This window comes from Sparus aurata, chromosome 23 (genome assembly GCF_900880675.1).
Source record: "Sparus aurata chromosome 23, fSpaAur1.1, whole genome shotgun sequence".
NCBI classification, from domain to species: Eukaryota; Metazoa; Chordata; class Actinopteri; order Spariformes; family Sparidae; genus Sparus; species Sparus aurata.
This window is the reverse complement of record NC_044209.1, coordinates 21,739,768-21,758,215: the sequence shown is the minus strand read 5'-3', so window position 1 is coordinate 21,758,215 and position 18,448 is coordinate 21,739,768. Positions and strand designations below refer to the sequence as shown.

Sequence of the window (18,448 nt, the reverse complement as noted above, 5' to 3'; positions counted from 1 at the left end):
AACATCCCCTCCAAAAAAAAAAAAAAAAAAAAAACAAGAGGAGGACACAATGTTATCTATTTTATGAGTCCTCTGGGAGAGCTGGATGCTCAGCTGCAGTTGTGAGACACGCTGTCATGCAACGGTAAAAGATTCTTACTGGTAGCATCACAAGGGCATCACCTTGTTAGCCTGTGACTGTGACTAGCAAGTGTGAATTTCTCTTTTGTGGTCAGCGTAGTCTGAAGGAAGAGGAAGGTTCATAAATCACACAGGCGAGTGACAAATCGATGCCTCACCCTCGCGCGCCCCGTGGTGTGTATTTCACATTTTGTGTTGTGGATCTAATGTGGGTCACTGCAGAAACGCAGACCATTACACAGAAAGACTTTGGCAACTTACAGGAGCCTCTGTCTGTCAGGACTCGGAGAGATAAAAATGAACTCCACTGTGCGCATATAGTCCAAATGTGTGATACAATAACTGGGTAACGTCGGCGCGGTGGCTCAGTTCTAGTCATTAAAAAGAACAAGATTGAAATGAGATGGTACATGATAGCACCCCGTGGGGAAACTAAGGTGAGTGTGATATCATTTCATAAATGTTCCACTTGAGGTTTTCTCATTATCTTGCATTAACCTCTTCAGTCAACACGCCCGTATGGAACCAGCATATAATTTCCTCTGCAGAAACATCTCTGACCTTGTCTGACTGCCACTCTTTTTACTCCCAAACTGGTTTATAAGAAGCCATTGTGCAAATTTTTCCTTCTTTGACAGACACAGAATGCTGAACTAATTGATGTTCTAGTTACTCCTTTTTTCTTTTTTAAACCTGAACACAAAACTGCCTCTGTGTTTCAGAACTCCTCTGATGTTTTGGTGTCAGTTTTTGAGTATAAAAAAGGCATTTAATCAGTCATCGGCATATATTGTGCCCCAGCATTTCCAACAATCAGTGTAGCACCAACACAGTGGGGTTTATTTCTCCTGAGAGTGTTTGTCATGAATATTTCACTCTCATTTGTTCCATATTTAAATTCATGATGGCAGTTTATTGCTTGACAATATGACAGTTTTGAATGCAGCCTGATCTCAAATTCCTCAAAATTTGAGTTTTTATCTCAAAGGAATCATTTTGTTTCAGTTGTTTTCTTTAAAAGACTGAATTTAAAATAAATAATTGGCATTTGTTCTGGCTTTATTAGATAGTACAGCTTAGAGAGGGGGGTGACATGCAGCAAAGGGCCACAGGTCAGATGTGAACCCTGGGCCGCTGCGGTGAGGACACGGCCTCTGTAAAGGGGGTGCACGCTCCACAAACTGAGCTGTTGGCTGCAACAAAAGCCTGAATTTACAACCTTACAAAAAGTGCTAGATAACATCAAACCCTCTCAAAGGAACACGAGTGTGTTCATTCAGTGTATATTACAAATGCATTGACTTTTTTTTCAGCTAGCAGTATCATGAGGCATCAGGGTCGTAGGTTATTACATTGTGGCAATAATAGTGATTATTATCATCCTCCAGATGCATCAGAAAGGATATTCCACGGCATGTTATGTTGTTGTGTACACTTATCAGATACTATGAATCCCTGCATCTTGAACTACAATCTACATTACGACGCACACCTTTGCCATAAACAATACCATTGTGAATGTTTTGTCCACTTCTATTTACATACTTGCTTCTCGCTAGTGGACAGAATACTGAAACACTGCTGTCTCTTTTATTTTTATTTTGAAAGTTTTAACAGATTTATTGTGTGGTATAGTGTCTGAACTTACTGTCTCGTGTCAAGTGTTAATGTGACAAAAAGCTCATTATCAAGGTGATTTCTACAGATGACAGCAGTGATACCAGTATATATTCCAGTGATGTCTGGACAGCTTTTAAATTGATTATTCCGTGATTTAAGCACATTTAATTTTTATTTTTTTTCCTGTCCCTCTTATAGGCCCTCTTAGACCAACAGATACATTTATTACCAACATTAGAAGTAACAAATGATCAGTGATGTGCACCGCTTTAAAGATTGTTGGCGTCACAGATTAGTAGCAGTCTCAAGCAGAGATCCCAGGGTAAAATGACTGGTATACACATGAATACTTCCCATGAAACAACATGAGAACATAGAACTTGTTTTACTAGGAGATCAGAGACATCTACTGGCCACAAAACATACCACAGTGTAAGTTAACCAAAAATCAGTGATTGTGCTTGTGGTTGAGTTTATTTGAAGCTCTTTAACTGGATCTGAGCTTTTCTGTCAATAAAACACCCTTGTATTTGTCCATGTGAAAAGGTCAGAAGTCACAGAGACAATCGACCAAATTCCTCCTCATTAGGTCACAACCATGAGAGAAGAGCTTTTGTGACGTCTGAAAAAATATCAAATGCACAATAATATGTACACTGAAACAAAAGGGTCATTAATGTTTTCGAAGAACCAAAGATTCCGGTTAGGCACAGAAAAAAATCATTTAATTTGTTTACAAAACATGCAAACAAATATCAAGTGAATGCATTTTATGGATATTAATACATAAAAGCTTGACATCACAAAAAAAGTTGCACATTTGATACATAGTGTTGATAGAACAGGCACATGAATATTCAAGACAATATCAACACATGCCCTCTTTTCATTTAAAGAAACATCAAAAGCTGCTCATAGTCTGACTCATGTTGCACCCTGAAAAAAACAGTTCACTGGTCATAATTTAGGGTTTTATTTTACAGCTCAGTAAAAAATATACCAGCTTCAACTTCAGCAGTAACTAACTGATCATATGATGAGTTGTGATCGGCATTTTACAATGTAGAGTGCTTTAAGTCATGTGACGCAAACCAGAAAAAAGTAGCACCTGAGCCTGCAGAAACTTCCTTTCATCTGAACATCTTTTATCTCATATCTTAATTGCTAACGGCAATATGTGATAAGGAATGTCAATCATTCACTCTACTACATCCAACGAGTCTCCGCAAAGAAATAGATATGTAGTGTAACGAATCTCCAGATCAACAAACAGAAAAGTAACTGACATCATCAATAATCTATCAATAAAAACCCTTCGCCTAGTAAAAGATCTGGAATTCAGCATTTGTGTGACCAAGTAATTCGCTAAAACGAGTGCCTGCTGCAATTCATGATTCAGTCTGTGTATATACATGCAGCGTACATGTAAATAAAATAGTAGCCAGTGCACGTAAGTGCTAGGTCCAAAATTATCTTTACAGGGAGCGCCATCAGTCCAAAAAGTTATAAAACTGAGATCCAAATGTTGACTGTCAGTAGTTAAAACAACTACATTATGAAGGTCCAAATATGACTGCTGATATCAACAGTGGTAACTGTGAAGAATGTGGGTGAATAGTTTGGTCATAGTCCAACCTAATAAAATGGGGAATGACAAAACAAAAGTCCCTAGCTTTTCATTTCTGAGCTAATGTGGCAAAAATCAGCATTTTACTCATTTATAAGAAAAGTAGTATTTCACCAAAACATCAAATATAGATGCCAATAGGAACAGTTCTCACTGTATATAAATATCCATACAATCATTCTGCCTTTTCTTTCATCATCACTCCTCAGCATTCTTCGATCCTTATTATCAAAATTGATCATTAGCAAAACTAAGCTCCCTTTAACACACCTCTTCTCCCTTTTTCCTCCCTCTTGAACATAAATACAGTGTCTGTTCATTCAGCTATCTGTAGACCCACTGCCCTTATTCTTATTACGACTGAGAGGGAAAGTGGACTTGCTCTGGGGCTGGGTCATTTTGCTGGCCAGGTAAACAAAGGGCTCAATCAGCGTGCGCCGGTCCACCACTGACACCTCCCACAGACGCACCTTTTCGTTCTTTGCCCAGTTCTGAGCCAGGTTAGAATCAACTCTTCTCTCATCCTGCTTGTCCAGCTTGTTACCGAGCACAACAATGGTCACCTGAGGAATCAGGATCAACAGGTTAGCTCAACATCAATTTAAGAAGGAAACAACAACAAACTGTATATAAATTGCTCCATATGAGCCTCCACACATATACACTGTAAATGTACTCAGTCCTCACCTCTTTCTTGTCTCTCTGACGGTCGATGTCCTTCTTGAGGGCCTCCATCCGCTTGAAGGACTCTTTACTGTCAATGCTGTAGACAAGTACAAAGCCGTCTGCAAAAGTATAGTAATGTCGAGGAAACTCCATCCCATCACGCAGTCCTCGGGTGTCATAGAAGCGGACCTGCTCTCTTGTGCCACGGTCAGTTTCTATGGATCCAATGTAGATGTCCTCCAAGGTCTCCATGGGTTCTGAGCCTAACAGTGGGAAAACAAAGACAAGCACACACTGAGTGATATACTGCACATATACAGAACATTTATTACCTTAATTAAAACAAACAGCAATAAATTACAAAAATGGAATCCCAAGTAAACTTTATAAACTGGAATGTACTGAGATATATATCAATCTACATATCATGAAAAGACCCAGTCACAGTTTTTGTTCTTCTAGGTTCCTATCTCAAAGCTCTATATCACTCATTGTGTTATTTGTGCGAGCAGGTCCTAATTGTAAGTCCTGGCTGCTCCTATAAGTGCCTCACTGAAATCAGCTCATTAGCTCAAAACATTCAATCGTGTTTTATAACACTTTATTAAGTAAGACATACCCAGTATTACTGTAAATAAGATATACCTGCAACATGATTGGCATACAGCAGTTGCTCCAAAACTGCCGTTTTGCCAACAGCAGCCTGGCCACACACAACCACTTTACAGCTTTTGCCCATGACTCACTCCCAGGTCAGAAATTCTGTTTTTCGGAGAGAAGACACACAGACAGGAAACTGTTGAATCAAGCTTTATAAACGACACGTTACAGTGTAAATTCACAGCTTCGCAATATGCTGCGCATTCGAGTAGCAACGTAGTTAAAATAGATCCGAGTCTTGTTACTGACAACTGCTGTTTTAGAGAGTCCAACATCTAGACAGCATACATGGGAAATGTCTCTCTGACAAAGTATATTACAGTAACGACTATGCTAACGTCAGGAACTAGCTTAGCATTAGCTTTCGGTGAGCTACAGAGCCACGATATTACGTACCAAGTAGCGAATGCCATCTGAAAGTGCCTAACACGGCTAAAACTTGTGTTTTCAAAAAATATATACGTCGACATTGTCTACCTGTGGAGAGATATGTATGAACTATGAGGATATTCTCACCTGTAAGCACACAGCTCTTCTTACCTAACGGGCTACTTCCTGTTTACACTGTACGTAACTTCTGCAGTGGATGTGGCCCCGCCCCTCCTCATTCAAGGCAAAATGGCGACGGACGACTGCGATATGGACCCTGACATGGAACTGCTAAGTGACGAAGAATTAGAAAGGTAATACAAGTTACGCCTCTATTGTCAGCGACCGAAACACATCTGTAATTGAGTATCATACTGACATGTTTCATCCAAAGACAGTGACATGTTCAATTTCTCGTCGCACTATGAAAGCGGAGTAGCGCGCTACCGCTCACTGTTTAGCTAGCTGCCCTGGATCGTGTTTAGCTCGGTTGCCCTGCACTCAGCTGGATGTGCTGGATGTGTCTGGCTTGCAGTCAGACACACCATGATACATTCAAATCTGCCTGTCGAGCGTAAAAAATGATCTGGCCGAGAGTACTGCGTGAACAACATTGCGATATTCGAAGTAGCTGGCGAACTAGTTAATGACACCATGAAGTCACTGTGTGGTCGTGATGTAAAACATGAAAGGCTTCCAGAAAAAGTCATGGCAGTGGCCCACAACATGGTGTCATATGTTCCTGGCTCTGCTCCCTCTTTGCTTCACAAAATAACTACGTGTGTGATTGGCACGTCTGCCCTGCTGCTTTGGCTATTTCTATGTTTAGCCAACTCAGGCCAGCAAGCTCTCTGAAATGCATACGTCTACTGACAGTCCTGGACATGCTCTGTTTACATGTTATTTTGCATGTGTACTCAGGCGGGACTTGAGTTAATAGAATAATGTTTGCAAAGAAGAAGTCGTGTCGGACAAACCCAGACGGTTGACTACCACACAGCTGTACAGTCATGATCTGTCCAAAACAGAACTGATCTTAGTTTTTGCCATTATTTTATCTGTTTTACTGCCCATTTTTACACAGGGAAGCAGAGGGCTTCAAAGAGCAAGGCAATGCCTTTTATATCAAGAAGGATTACGCTGAAGCATTCAATTATTACACCAAGGCCATAGGTAATTATGCCTAAATAACTTGGCTTGATGGGGTGATATTGATTTTGTGTTTGTATGAGAAAACAAGTTCTGCCTGTCTTTGATAGGATATCAGTAACTTTTTTTTATTTTATTATACAGACATGTGTCCGAAGAATGCAAGCTACTACGGAAACAGGGCAGCGACACTAATGATGTTGGGTCGGTACAGAGAGGCTTTAGAGGATTCCCAGCAAGCAGTGCGACTAGATAACTCCTTCATGAAGGCAGGTGGTGGGAAACAAACTGTTACATTCTACATAATGGGAAATCTACTCTTGTGCTGTTGTACTTTACTGTACACTGTTAAGTATATCCTGTTCTGAGTGTTGTTTTGCAGCATACACTTTCCATATGCCGGCCTCTTCTTTTTCCATTCTTTCCCAAGAAGTGACAGTCTATTGTTTGATTTTGCAGTCATGTGTGTGAATACCCGGATTAGGCAAGCACAATTCAATGAAATATCATTCAAATTGTAATATCAATGTTTTGATAAATAGAAAACATATGACAGAACAGTATTATAAATAAGTACTGTAGTTCTGCAGAGATGCCCTGGTCTACAAATCTTGTTCGCCAGATGTAAGAAAACGTGTTTATTTGGTACAGACCCCAACAAATGTGACATCATCGTGATTTTGATAGTTTTCTCAGGGAAAAGAAGATTGGGATTCAAAAATTATCCTTCTCAATAATTGTTAAGCTTACTGAAATTGTAATATCTGTCATAATCATCAAAATACAACTTTCTTATACATATCATTCAACTTTAAATATGATGTTTTGTTTTGTGACTTGTAAAATTTTGTTTAGATAGCAAATAATAACTTTCCACGCTCAGTTAGTTAAAAAAGTTCATTCATTGATTAATTATTACTGAAAGAGACAAAACAATTTAAAAAAGTTTTTACTCTAAACCTTCATCTAATTTTGTATTATGTTGACGAACCGGCTTTGACTAACAACAACTTGGGACCTTAACATTTGAGTGTAGCTGTTTACAACACTGCAGAACTATGTAGTGCTTCATTTTGTGGGAGTGAACAGTTGAATCAGTTTTATGGTTTTTGTTCTTATGGTACATGGCGCCTCAACACATAAGCTGTAACTCATCCCTATAGTAGGGAATAATGATCCATTGCTGCAGGGTTACCAGCATTATGATTTTATAGACAGGATGTGTCCTGTAACAAAGCAGTAAATTAGGGCTAACCATGGTTTAGTTTTTGGTAAACAAGGCCCAGTTGATTTCAGCAAGAATAGGAAGTTATCGCTTCAGTCTTTTAAGTCTCAAGTCTTTTCCCCACAGGGCCATCTGCGAGAGGGCAAGTGCCACCTGTCCCTTGGCAATGCTATGGCTGCCAGCCGCTGTTTCCAGAGGGTTCTGGAATTAGAGAATGACAACAGCCAAGCCCAGCAGGAGGTGAGTCAGCCTTCCATTTGACAGAACATGATCTGACAAATTGGACATGAATATCCATTATCACATTAGCTTTGGCCAAGCTAGTGCAAATAAAAGTGGAAAGGTCTAGTGCTGAGTGGTTTTAGAGGAGATCCGCTTAAGTTTCTGTCAATACCCAAAGCACAAGACGAGAGGCCAGTGGTAGCTGTAAAAGAGATAATTGACTAAATGGTCTTCTCATTGAATATCACACATTCCTTTATCAGCTGAAGAACGCAGAGTCCATCCTTGAATATGAGAGAATGGCAGAAATCGGATTTGAGAAGAGAGACTTTAGGATGGTAAGCTACTCAGCGCTCACAATCATACGTAATGCTGTCAAATATGTGACATGTCAGCAGTTACAGACAAGTGTGCTGTGGTTGTCTCTAGGTTGTATTCTGCATGGACCGCGCCTTGGAGTCCGCCCCAGCATGTCACAGGTTCAAGATACTGAAGGCGGAGTGTTTAGCCCTGCTGGGACGCTACCCCGAGGCTCAGTCTGTAGCCAGGTAAGAGGACATGTTTGAAAAATACTTTGATTAACATATTTGTTTGACATTATTAGAATTTGTACGACTGCAGGGTGAGAGCAGATTAAAATACACGGGTGTGCATGTGCCATACCAACTCAATAACATATTACTATAATACTTATCAATCAGTCCAAAGAAAAAGCAGTCCTTCATCCCAGAGCCTTGGAGAAACAGATAAACCATGAAACATGACTTGAAAGTAGTAATAATATATGATTTATATTTCATGGTGAACACAAGATAAATAGAATCCATCCAACACCTGATGTTTTTAAAAACTATAAAGCACATCTCTGTGTTTTTATGTTTCTAAAGAGTTATAGATTTGACACAGCAGTTGAAGAAGTTTAAACTTGATCTTACCTTCATAATCACAGTGCTTCAAAAATGGCACATCCCAGAAATGTATCACCCCGCCTTGAAAATGAAGATTCTCGTGGAAGTGCCTTCAGGAGAAGGAGATGGTGAAAGTCATTTTCACAATTTAAGCTGGGAAATTGATAACTTTGGCTGGTGCTCTCCTTCCATTAAGGATTTGTCTGTTCCCTCCTTAATGATCAGCTGCTACACCATGGCATCCTTTTACACTGTCTGATGAAGCACATTGGTTTAGTTTTTCATATACGAGCTAAACATTTAAAGATGATAATATTAAATGCCATATTTTGTTATTATTTCTCTTTTTCCTGTATGTTTTCCTTTAGCATTGATATGAATTCTTATCCCCTGTTTAGTGATATTCTGCGGATGGACTCCACTAATGCAGATGCGCTGTACGTGCGTGGACTCTGTCTGTACTATGAGGACTGCATTGACAAGGCTGTCCAGTTTTTTGTCCAGGCCCTGCGTATGGCTCCTGACCATGACAAGGCTCGGCTCGCTTGCAGAGTGAGTAATTCAGTTGATTAAAGATTTATAAATCAACTCAACTTTTAATTTGTATTAATTCCTATAAATCCATCCATTAGTTTATTATTTAACCCAGAGTAGCTTTTAAGGTTGTTCTGTGTGTTGTGTTCCCAGAATGCTAAAGCACTAAAAGCCAAGAAGGAGGAGGGGAACAAGGCGTTCAAGGAGGGAAACTTTGAGGCGGCGTATGAGCTGTATTCTGAAGCACTAACAATAGACCCCAACAACATCAAGACTAATGCCAAGCTGTACTGTAATAGGGCCACTGTTGGATCTAAGGTGAGGAAAACGCACAGGAGAGACACCATTTGACATTGATGTAATCACATACGTATCATCACCCATGCATCACACACTCACATGCAGTTGGTCATAGGATAGCACAGGTACAAGCTGTAAAGTGCTCATCCTGCCTTTATGGCAGTCCAATTTTTTTGTTACCGTTGCCATTTTGAACTTTTCACTATCACATCAAGAGAACTAGGCCACTACTTTTCTCTCTCTGACTCTGCCTCAGATGACTCTCTTTTCTTTTTCTTTGAAAGCTGAAGAAACTAGAACAGGCCATTGAAGACTGCACGAAGGCCATTAAACTGGATGAGACCTACATCAAGGCCTATTTACGGAGAGCACAGTGGTATGTCCAGGTTCTCTAACTTGGTTGTTAATAGAGAGTAAGTTATAATGTATTTGGTTTTTAGTCAAACAGAACACAGTATCATTATCTAAACTCATAGTCTGGATTGGTACAAAGTGGGTTAAGAAGCAATAACAGGCTTGTGTGCACTCTGCTGCAGCTATATGGACACAGAGCTGTATGAAGAGGCGGTGCGAGACTACGAGAAGGTTTACCAGACAGAGAAGACAAAAGGTGAGAAGCCAATTCCTCCATTGTGGCTGTCTTAGCTTCCAGTAAAGATAATTGGTTTTTAACCCTTTTTTTCTTTTGTACTCTCCAGAACACAAGCACTTCCTGAAAAATGCCCAGCTGGAATTGAAGAAAAGCAAGCGGAAAGATTACTACAAAGTGCTCGGGGTGGATAAGAATGCCACAGAAGATGAGATCAAGAAAGCCTACCGCAAACGGGCGCTTTTACATCACCCAGGTGCTTAACTAAACCGAAAAAGATCTCTAATAACTAAACAACTGTGCAATTCTACAAGGGCTAGGGCTGAACTCGACAAAAAACTTTCCTTTTCAACTAGTTGTCGTACGTTAAATCTAAATATATTTTTTGTGGGGTACAGACAAAGCAAACTGTCTTTGCTAATGGCAAAAACTGTAATGTTTCTGAATGAGTTTAACAACCAGCGAGGAGACTGAACATTTCATCGTCCAGAACATGGAAATAAAAAACTTCCAACTTTACAAAAACATACACTTGGGGACTTTTCAACATAATGGATGATAGATGCTTACAAATTGACTTGTTTGTTTTGCATTTTCTGTGACTAATGATGAATGAAAACTTGGTCGACCAAGACTCTTCTCATCAACTAACGGTTAAGCCGCCTATTACGGGGGCAGCCATGAAACTGTAGAAAGTTGTACCTTGGCCCAAATTACATTTGTGCTTCTTTTTTTTTTTTTAGACCGTCACAGTGGAGCTAGTCCTGAGGTGCAGAAGGAAGAGGAGAAGAAATTCAAGGAGGTAGGCGAGGCTTTCAGTGTGCTTTCAGACGCAAAGAAAAAGGCTCGCTACGACAGCGGTCAGGATCTGGAGGATGACGGCATGAACATGGGAGGTCAGCACCTGGGCAATCCTTGGGGTGGGAAGTGTCAAGGGTGAAATCGGATTAAAGTGCAAATCGTGTCTGAGCTTATTAACTACCTCTTATCAAATGGCAGTTATTGTTATGTCGCAGCTTTAAAGTGCTGTGCTGATGTTGATTCTTTTTGTCTCCACCAGATTTTGATGCCAACAACATTTTCAAGGCGTTCTTTGGAGGCCCAGGGGGTTTTAGTTTTGAAGGTAATTCCAGTGCTGTATCCGTGCAAAAAGTATTTGAGAAATCACGCCTTTGTATATTTTGAGAATACATCAGTTATTGACCCATTTGTTGTTTGTTTCAGCATCTGGACCAGGAAATTTCTTCTTCCAATTTGGTTAATTGGAGGATTCTTCTACCTAAACCGTTACAACGTCAGGACTTTTCAACAATGTCAACCCCCCCAACTCACCATCCATATTTAACTGACTGACTGATTGCAAGTCAGATCCTTGTCTATGCCATTGACTGAATGAATGCAACCCAATGACCACATGCAACAAATGATTTAAAGCTCGTTTAGCAAGGACACCAAGACAACTCAAACTGAGTTGATAGTGTTACTGGTTTTGGATTTGGTTTTCTTCCTCACAGAATGAAACAAACTTTGAAGTCAGTAATGGCTAGCAACCCTGGTCCAAATATTCTCTCTATTTTTGAGATAGGAGAGACTGTGCAGCTATATTATCAGAGCTTTTAGGGATCCTGGGGAAACTCCTAAGATGCAACTGAGAATTGAGAAAGCTATTATCCGGCTCCGCTCAACTTACTGCTGAGCGGGTGTTCTCTGCATGAAAGTAAATAACTTGCTTAACGATTTCGGAAGAAAATCCCTGAGCAAGCGGCGCCTCCGCCCCTTTGAAGAATCTGTCAGACAGACAGTTGGCTGCTACGAATTCGCACTGAAAACTGCCTCCTTGTCATAAGCCAATAGAAGTACTTGAGCTTTTTTTTTTTTTTTTTTTTTTATTCACAACAGCTGGAGCGTAGACGTACACACAGAGTACAGCTGAAGCACACACAGAAAGATGGCAGTGGAGACAGCTGTGCTGACTTTGTTCCCCTCTCCTTGTTGTCACACGTTTTATGTTCGATGTTGCCATTCACAGATTGCTGCATTGTACATTTGACTGGAATGTAAAGTGTTGATTTGTGATTATAGTTGATTGTTTTTTCCATTTTTTTTAATTTTCATATGTATATTTATTGCTGTCTGATAGAACCCATCCATGTGAGATGAGGACACTTTTCTGTCATCTGCAAAGTTTCAAAGGGGTAACAGAGTATGCATCCCTTTGACAGGAAGATAATTGTTTTTTGCTTGGTGTGCACAAAGTATTGCGCAGAAATAGATTGTGCTCTGTGTTCTATGTAATGCAAGCTGTCTAATTTTACTCCATGCAACAGATAAGCATAAGAATACATGTGTATGGCAAGTGGTATGTGTTCACTATTGTCCAAGAAAGTGTGTAATAATGGAAACCTGGTCATGTTTGGTTACTTGCTGACGAAGTGTGGTGTTTTCTTGGTGTATGTCATGAAGAAAAGAAAAGTGTCCTTATCTCTGCTGTCATTATGTTTGCCCACACGGCGAAACCATCCAGTCTTTACCCTTGAAACTTACCAGCCATGTCAATAAAGTTGGCCTCCTCTGGGTTTCCCCTAAATTGTTTGTTTACTTTTGTTTTGGCTGCATAGTATTCGTGTCGATAATTAACACTCAGTAAATTCATATGAATAATATAAATAACGAATATATAAACACTATGAAAACTCATATTTTGTACCACATTAAGAGGGATATTGGAGTTGTACTAACCGAGGTGAACACAAGATGGCGCTCTGGGTCTGTTAGTGTGGTTGCTAGGATACCAATAGAATGTAATGAACTTCAATCAGTTTTAGAGTCAATTTTCAGAGGTTTAATCTTGAAAAACCCGCACATAATGAACCTCCTTAGGGACACAGAACCATGGCATGGTATTGCACAGTTGTCTCAGCTGCAAGCTAATAACGTGCACGATGCAGTAAAGTTAGACCTGAAGTGATTGATTAGTTGCCAACTCTTAAATTAATTGCCCATAATTTTGATATTTAACTAATTGCTCTAAATATTTTTTCTAAAAAGTCACAATTGTATGATTCCTCGTCTTGGGCTTTTGAAAACAATGATCGTCATTTACCACCATTTTCTGAACAATTTATCGATTCATCGAGACAATTATCAACAGATTAACCATTAATCGTAATCGGCGGGCTTTTGGTTGAACTTGTAGCTTTGTGCTTTACTTTTAAGCCTATAAATTGCTTACTGTACGTTTGTTGCCGTAGAGCTGTCATCAGGAAATGCAGCAGGTAGTCCCCAAGAAGGCGGAGAAAGTCATGAAGATCGTGCAGGGCTGGTCAGAGAAAGAGGTGCCTAATAAGAAAGAAGTTTTGGGCAGCCTGCATAGTTGCATTGGGAATGCCTTGTTCGACCTGGGAGACACGGACAAAGCACTAAAGCATCATCAAAGAGACTTTGAATTGGCAGAACAACGGTGAGAATTTGAAGAAATGATTTTGTGCCACATTAAGAGTGACGTTGGAGTTGTACTAACCGAGGTGAACACAAGATGGCGCCGCTTCCCGCTCTAGGTCTGTTATTTTGGTTGCTAGGATACCAGTTGGCCGGAGATGCTAATGTGTTTTGATGAGTTAACGTTTCCCCACTGAGTTGAATTTTCTTTTGATTAGACCAAGAGGCTGGCCTCAAAATGTCAGACTTTAACGGAGAGAACGATGGACAAAAGCAGAAAGGCGTTTTCTCCACTTTGATGGCCAATGGGGAATGGCTGTGCCTTAAAGGAGAGTATAAGAAGGCTATAGAGAGCTACACAACGGTAGGTAAAGTTAATTAGCTAGCGTTAGCTCGCTTGCTACGGTTAACATTAATCTTACTTCCTCACAGTTAAAACAGACTGAAGTGTGAGTCACAAGATTCAAAATTACCAAGTTTCACTGAAATAACGTTAGAAGATAACTGACTACACTGCAACACTTGTGAATTTTATGAAAATTAAGCATACAAGATGAGATTTCGTGTGAAAAATATAGTACAAAAAATGAATTATATTTTCTGATTGTACCACCAAAACATCTGCATTTATCAGCCATTTATCATCAGACTTTTATTTTTCGTCCTCTTTCTCTTCCTTTCACTCTCTGGTTTTCTTAACTTCTCATTTTTTCATTCAACATAGTTAAGGTCACTTGAGGCCTCTCTTATGTTCTGAGGTGGAACCAATTTAGCATTTTGAGGCCTGTGTTTTCCAGGAAAACGAGGCGTGCTACAAGAATGGGATTCATGGTTAGAATTCAGCAGGCTGGAATTTTGTTTGTCATACATTTGACTGTTTAGAAATCTGTGCATTGTTTCAGTTTTTGTGTGAATGACATGATCCTTTTTTTTTTTTAGGCACTGACTTTAAAGCCCGATGACAAGACCTGCTTAGTTGGCCGATCCAAATGTTACTTGAAGATTGGTCAATCTGACAGCGCTCTGAAAGATGCTGAGGCTTCACTCAAAGAGGACAAGACCTTTTTTGAGGTAAACAACAGAACAGCAACAACAGAACTGCTGTCTTTTCATCATAAATGACAGCGCTCAAGTCAGTACCCAATGTTGATACGTGAGAATATGTGTAAAGTGAAGCCCTTAACTGTTTTTTCTATTGTGATATTTCAGGGTTTGTACCAGAAAGCAGAGGCATTGTACTACATGGGAGAATTTGAATTTGCGCTCATGTTCTACCACAGAGGACAAAAGCTACGTCCACAAGTACAGGAGTTCAGATTGGGTATCCAGAAAGCACAGGAGGCCATAGAAAACTCTGTCGGCTGTATGTACTTCGATACTTTTTTGTAGTATATGAAAATCCTCCTTTACACTGCATCTCTAAACTATTTGTTCTTCTCTGGCATCCTCTAGGCCTGTCCTCCGTAAAACTGGAGATCAAGGGTGACTTGTCATTTCTCGAAAAAGATGAGGAGGTGAGTCTTTGTTGTGTTCATCTTTAATAACTTATTTTTTACCCAGAAAACTTGAAGATAGAGCTGTTCTAACAAAAATTGCACACATACAAACATCAATCTTGTCCAGGTCAACAAGTAACAGTGAAGGGCCCTGTTTCTAAGTAGTGGATTACCCTAGATATTGCAGCTGTTTTATGTGAAGTTTAACCATAAACCCCCTTCTGATGCAAAGTATTATGTTTCTGAATGATAAAGAGAGTACAGCCAATTACTGCAATTCAGAATCTGACGGCGGAGAGAAAACAGCAGACGAAGAAGACCCCTAAGAATGAGAAGACTACCAAACAACTGCTGGGAACGTTTTACAGTGACAAGCAATGTCTGGAAAACCTGCTGAAAGATGAAAGTATGATTTTATTTCACATAAATTATTTTCTAAATTTTGTTTTTTTATCTGCAACTTTCAAATGTCAATTATTATTTTTTCATGCTGTTCTTGTGCGAAACCAACATACAATGATGTTTTTCACTTTTAATAGACTAACATTTCAAACTGTTACACAATGATCTGCAGCCCTGGTCAAAGGTAAGACGAAGGGTGGTGAACAACTGCAGGATGTCATCCAGGGCTGCCTCACGTACATTGACAGCTGCACTGAGTTCTGGAGCCAGGAGAAACCTATCTGTCCAGGCGAAAGGGAGCGTAAGAGCATGCAACAGAAATGTATGAAGCCACGTCACGCTTCACCCATCGAACCTGCTCAATTCCTGCTGAAGAGCCTGGATGACATTGCCGCAGGTAAGGCAGGTAGAGCTGCAATGGTTGAACCTGTAGCTCTGTGTGTTACTTTTAAGCCTATAAAATGCTTACTGTACGTTTGTTGCCTAGAGTTGTCATCAGGAAATGCAGAAGGTAGTCTCAAGAAGGCGGAGGAAGTCATGAAGATCGTGCAGGGCTGGTCAGAGAAAGAGGTGCCTAATAAGAAAGAAGTTTTGGGCAGCCTGCATAGTTGCATTGGGAATGCCTTGTTCGACCTGGGAGACACGGACAAAGCACTAGAGCATCATCAAAGAGACTTGGAATTGGCAGAACAATGGTGAGAATTTGAAGAAATGACGTAGTAGGAGTGAGTGCATTTTACAAAAATAGATCAAATGTTCAGTAATCTTTCTTATCAACAGTAAACTCCCAGATGCAATGTCGAGAGCTCTGGACAACGTTGGGCAGGTTTATGCCAGAACTAGCCAGTTCTCCCAGGCCATTGAGCAGTAAGTAGATAATGAAGGAACAGCTACACTTGTCACACTTGCAAAATGTCTACAACAACTCTCCTGACGAGCATTGTTAAACATTGAGGTGTGACTATTGAAGATCATTTTATCAGTGATTGCTCACTTTATTTGATTTTTTTCTGGATGTTTCCACTTCAGCTGGGAGAGGAAGATTCACCTGGTCTGTAGTGGTCTGGAGAGGACCTGGCTGTTTCATGAGATCGGTTGTTGTTACCTGGAGCTTGGTCGCCACAAAGAAGCCCGAGACTATGGCACCCAATCAGCTGCTGCGGCTGATGAAATTGCAGATGAGAAATGGCAGATCAATGCAAATGTTTTGGTGGCACAATCAGAATGTAATTATCTACCAGTTGTTATTTTTCCTTATTATTATTATTATTATATATTTTTTTTTACATATTTACAAAATCACTAACTCTGATAGTCAATTCCCTTCTGTTTCAGTGAAACTTGGAAACTTTAAATCCTGTGTCTCCCACTTTGAGAGAGCCTTAACCAAAGCCAAACTGCAAGAAGACGAGTCTGCCAAGAATGCCATTCAGAAGGTTCCCACACTTCCTCGTCTTCTTTTTGTTCCATTTAAAGATGTATGCCATCCTTGACATTTATCCTTCTGCTTTTAGGCACTCGATGAAGCAAAACAACATCTACCACAGTGAGGATGTTGTCATTCGAGAGTTGTCGTGCTGCAGAGAAGACAGTAATCATCACATAAAAGCTTTTAGAACCAAAGGAAACCAATATAAAAGAATTGTTAGGAGTTTTTATGAGTGTAACAAATTATTAAAATGTTCAGGTCGAATTCGATGATAGCCTTAAAAACATCAGGTGCAAATAGTCTGTTTAGAGAGTATCGGATACTGAAAAGCTTTACATGCACATATATGTATTTGATTTGAGAATGTTTGAGGTCTAAGTTTTTCAGTATAATGTATAAATACACTTGCTAATGAATGTGAACCAGTTTCTCTTTATAGGTTTTGGTGCATTAAGGCAGGATTTCAATCGTAATTTCTCAAAAGTCAAAATACAAACAGTTCAGTATGTAACAGATTATATAAACCAGACACTGCGTCACTGTGTGGTTTCTTAGAAAGTCATACTGTGACACTGTAACTGGAATCATTGGTCTTGGAGTGTTACAGACAGTTGTTAATTGTGTGAACAAGTATAATGTTCACGGAAGAGCCAAAGTTTTTTGAATTTGGAATTTAACCTTTATTTTACCAGGAATATTCACAATGTCTTTTACAAAGGAGTCCTGGCAGCAGCATAAAAAGCTTCACATAGAGGAACAAACAGCAACTTAAAACACACAACATGAAAAGTGATTTAAGACCTGACCGGCAGAATTACCTCTAAAGAACAATTGCTATTATTGGCAGTGTTGCAGTATAATCTAAATCTACTTCTGGCGCTGCATTTTTGATGTAATTCTCTGAAAACTGAAACATCTATTATCTCTCAAGTGTGTCACTTAATCTAAAAAGTACACACTTGGATATCCAGACTGCAACCTGCCGACGATGTAGTCTTTTATCTTCTAATTACTTGAAACTTCTCCATTCCTTCTGCAGGGAACTTCCGCTGTCACACCTCTATTAGATCTGTAACAAGGTAACATGGTGTGATTTACACACGGCTGACTGCTCCCCTGGTTCCTTGTATGTGTTCAGAGGTTTTACGAACTCCTTCCTGCTGCTTATACAAGTCAGTGCATTGTTTGTGTGTACATCAGAGACAGTGGAATTACAATTTATGGTCATCATCTTCATAGATCTTGAGAAAATGTCACTAATACATAATGTCTCATTGATTTTTGTACTAGCAAAGTACTTTGTTGTATTTTTTTGTCTGGTTGGCATGCTTGGTTTGGTTACGAGTGGCATTACATACAAGGTGATTGCGGTTGACACCAGTTAAATGTGTCTGTGACTTGACACTGAATATTTTGCACATTTCAATAAATAGTACAGTTAAATGAACAGAAAAATGGCAACCAATGTAAAAGGGGAACATATAGGTTTCTTTTTTCTTGATGTGCAGCACAGATGTAGGTCAAGGTAAAAACATAAAACTGATAAATGAAATGTATTTAGATGAAAATAAGTCAGATAAAATATGAAACCAGGCAGGGTTTAATTGATGTTATTTATTCAGGTATAGTCAACAATTATTTGTAATTAAGACAATAATGTATGTTCACTTTTTAAATTTCTCGTGAGGTTTAAT

The 18,448-nt window shown here is 39.6% G+C and overlaps 3 protein-coding genes and 1 long non-coding RNA gene across 6 annotated transcripts; 2 read left to right on the top strand and 2 right to left on the bottom strand.

Annotated features, from left to right (window-relative positions):
• Nucleotides 1–2,443: 2,443 nt before the first annotated feature.
• nkiras2 (NFKB inhibitor interacting Ras-like 2) lies at nucleotides 2,444–5,370 on the bottom strand. Of its 3 annotated transcripts, none has more exons than XM_030408209.1 (4): nucleotides 5,234–5,370; nucleotides 4,679–4,795; nucleotides 4,055–4,296; nucleotides 2,444–3,930 (listed from the first exon to the last, which is right to left on the bottom strand). In XM_030408209.1, exons 2-4 carry the CDS (start codon nucleotides 4,770–4,772, stop codon nucleotides 3,688–3,690), a joined length of 579 nt encoding a protein of 192 aa, XP_030264069.1. In that variant the 5' UTR covers nucleotides 4,773–4,795; nucleotides 5,234–5,370; the 3' UTR covers nucleotides 2,444–3,687. The 3 variants fall into 3 exon arrangements, with proteins under 3 accessions (XP_030264069.1, XP_030264068.1, XP_030264070.1); XM_030408208.1 differs by having other exon boundaries at nucleotides 5,210–5,342; XM_030408210.1 differs by lacking the exon at nucleotides 5,234–5,370 and adding an exon at nucleotides 5,090–5,111.
• dnajc7 (DnaJ (Hsp40) homolog, subfamily C, member 7) lies at nucleotides 5,287–12,576 on the top strand. The gene is made up of 14 exons (XM_030408207.1): nucleotides 5,287–5,376; nucleotides 6,147–6,235; nucleotides 6,356–6,480; nucleotides 7,563–7,676; nucleotides 7,922–7,996; nucleotides 8,088–8,206; nucleotides 8,965–9,118; nucleotides 9,254–9,418; nucleotides 9,685–9,776; nucleotides 9,937–10,010; nucleotides 10,099–10,245; nucleotides 10,733–10,885; nucleotides 11,050–11,112; nucleotides 11,214–12,576. Exons 1-14 carry the CDS (start codon nucleotides 5,312–5,314, stop codon nucleotides 11,249–11,251), a joined length of 1,473 nt encoding a protein of 490 aa, XP_030264067.1. The 5' UTR covers nucleotides 5,287–5,311; the 3' UTR covers nucleotides 11,252–12,576.
• Nucleotides 8,560–13,618, bottom strand: LOC115575845 (uncharacterized). The gene is made up of 3 exons (XR_003982745.1): nucleotides 13,510–13,618; nucleotides 13,222–13,387; nucleotides 8,560–8,676 (listed from the first exon to the last, which is right to left on the bottom strand). It is a non-coding gene; the product is annotated as an uncharacterized LOC115575845 (long non-coding RNA).
• odad4 (outer dynein arm docking complex subunit 4) lies at nucleotides 13,563–18,032 on the top strand. The gene is made up of 11 exons (XM_030408203.1): nucleotides 13,563–13,791; nucleotides 14,367–14,498; nucleotides 14,637–14,790; nucleotides 14,880–14,941; nucleotides 15,179–15,329; nucleotides 15,498–15,722; nucleotides 15,813–16,020; nucleotides 16,106–16,192; nucleotides 16,355–16,551; nucleotides 16,661–16,761; nucleotides 16,840–18,032. Exons 1-11 carry the CDS (start codon nucleotides 13,666–13,668, stop codon nucleotides 16,873–16,875), a joined length of 1,479 nt encoding a protein of 492 aa, XP_030264063.1. The 5' UTR covers nucleotides 13,563–13,665; the 3' UTR covers nucleotides 16,876–18,032.
• The last annotated feature ends 416 nt before the right edge of the window (nucleotides 18,033–18,448 follow it).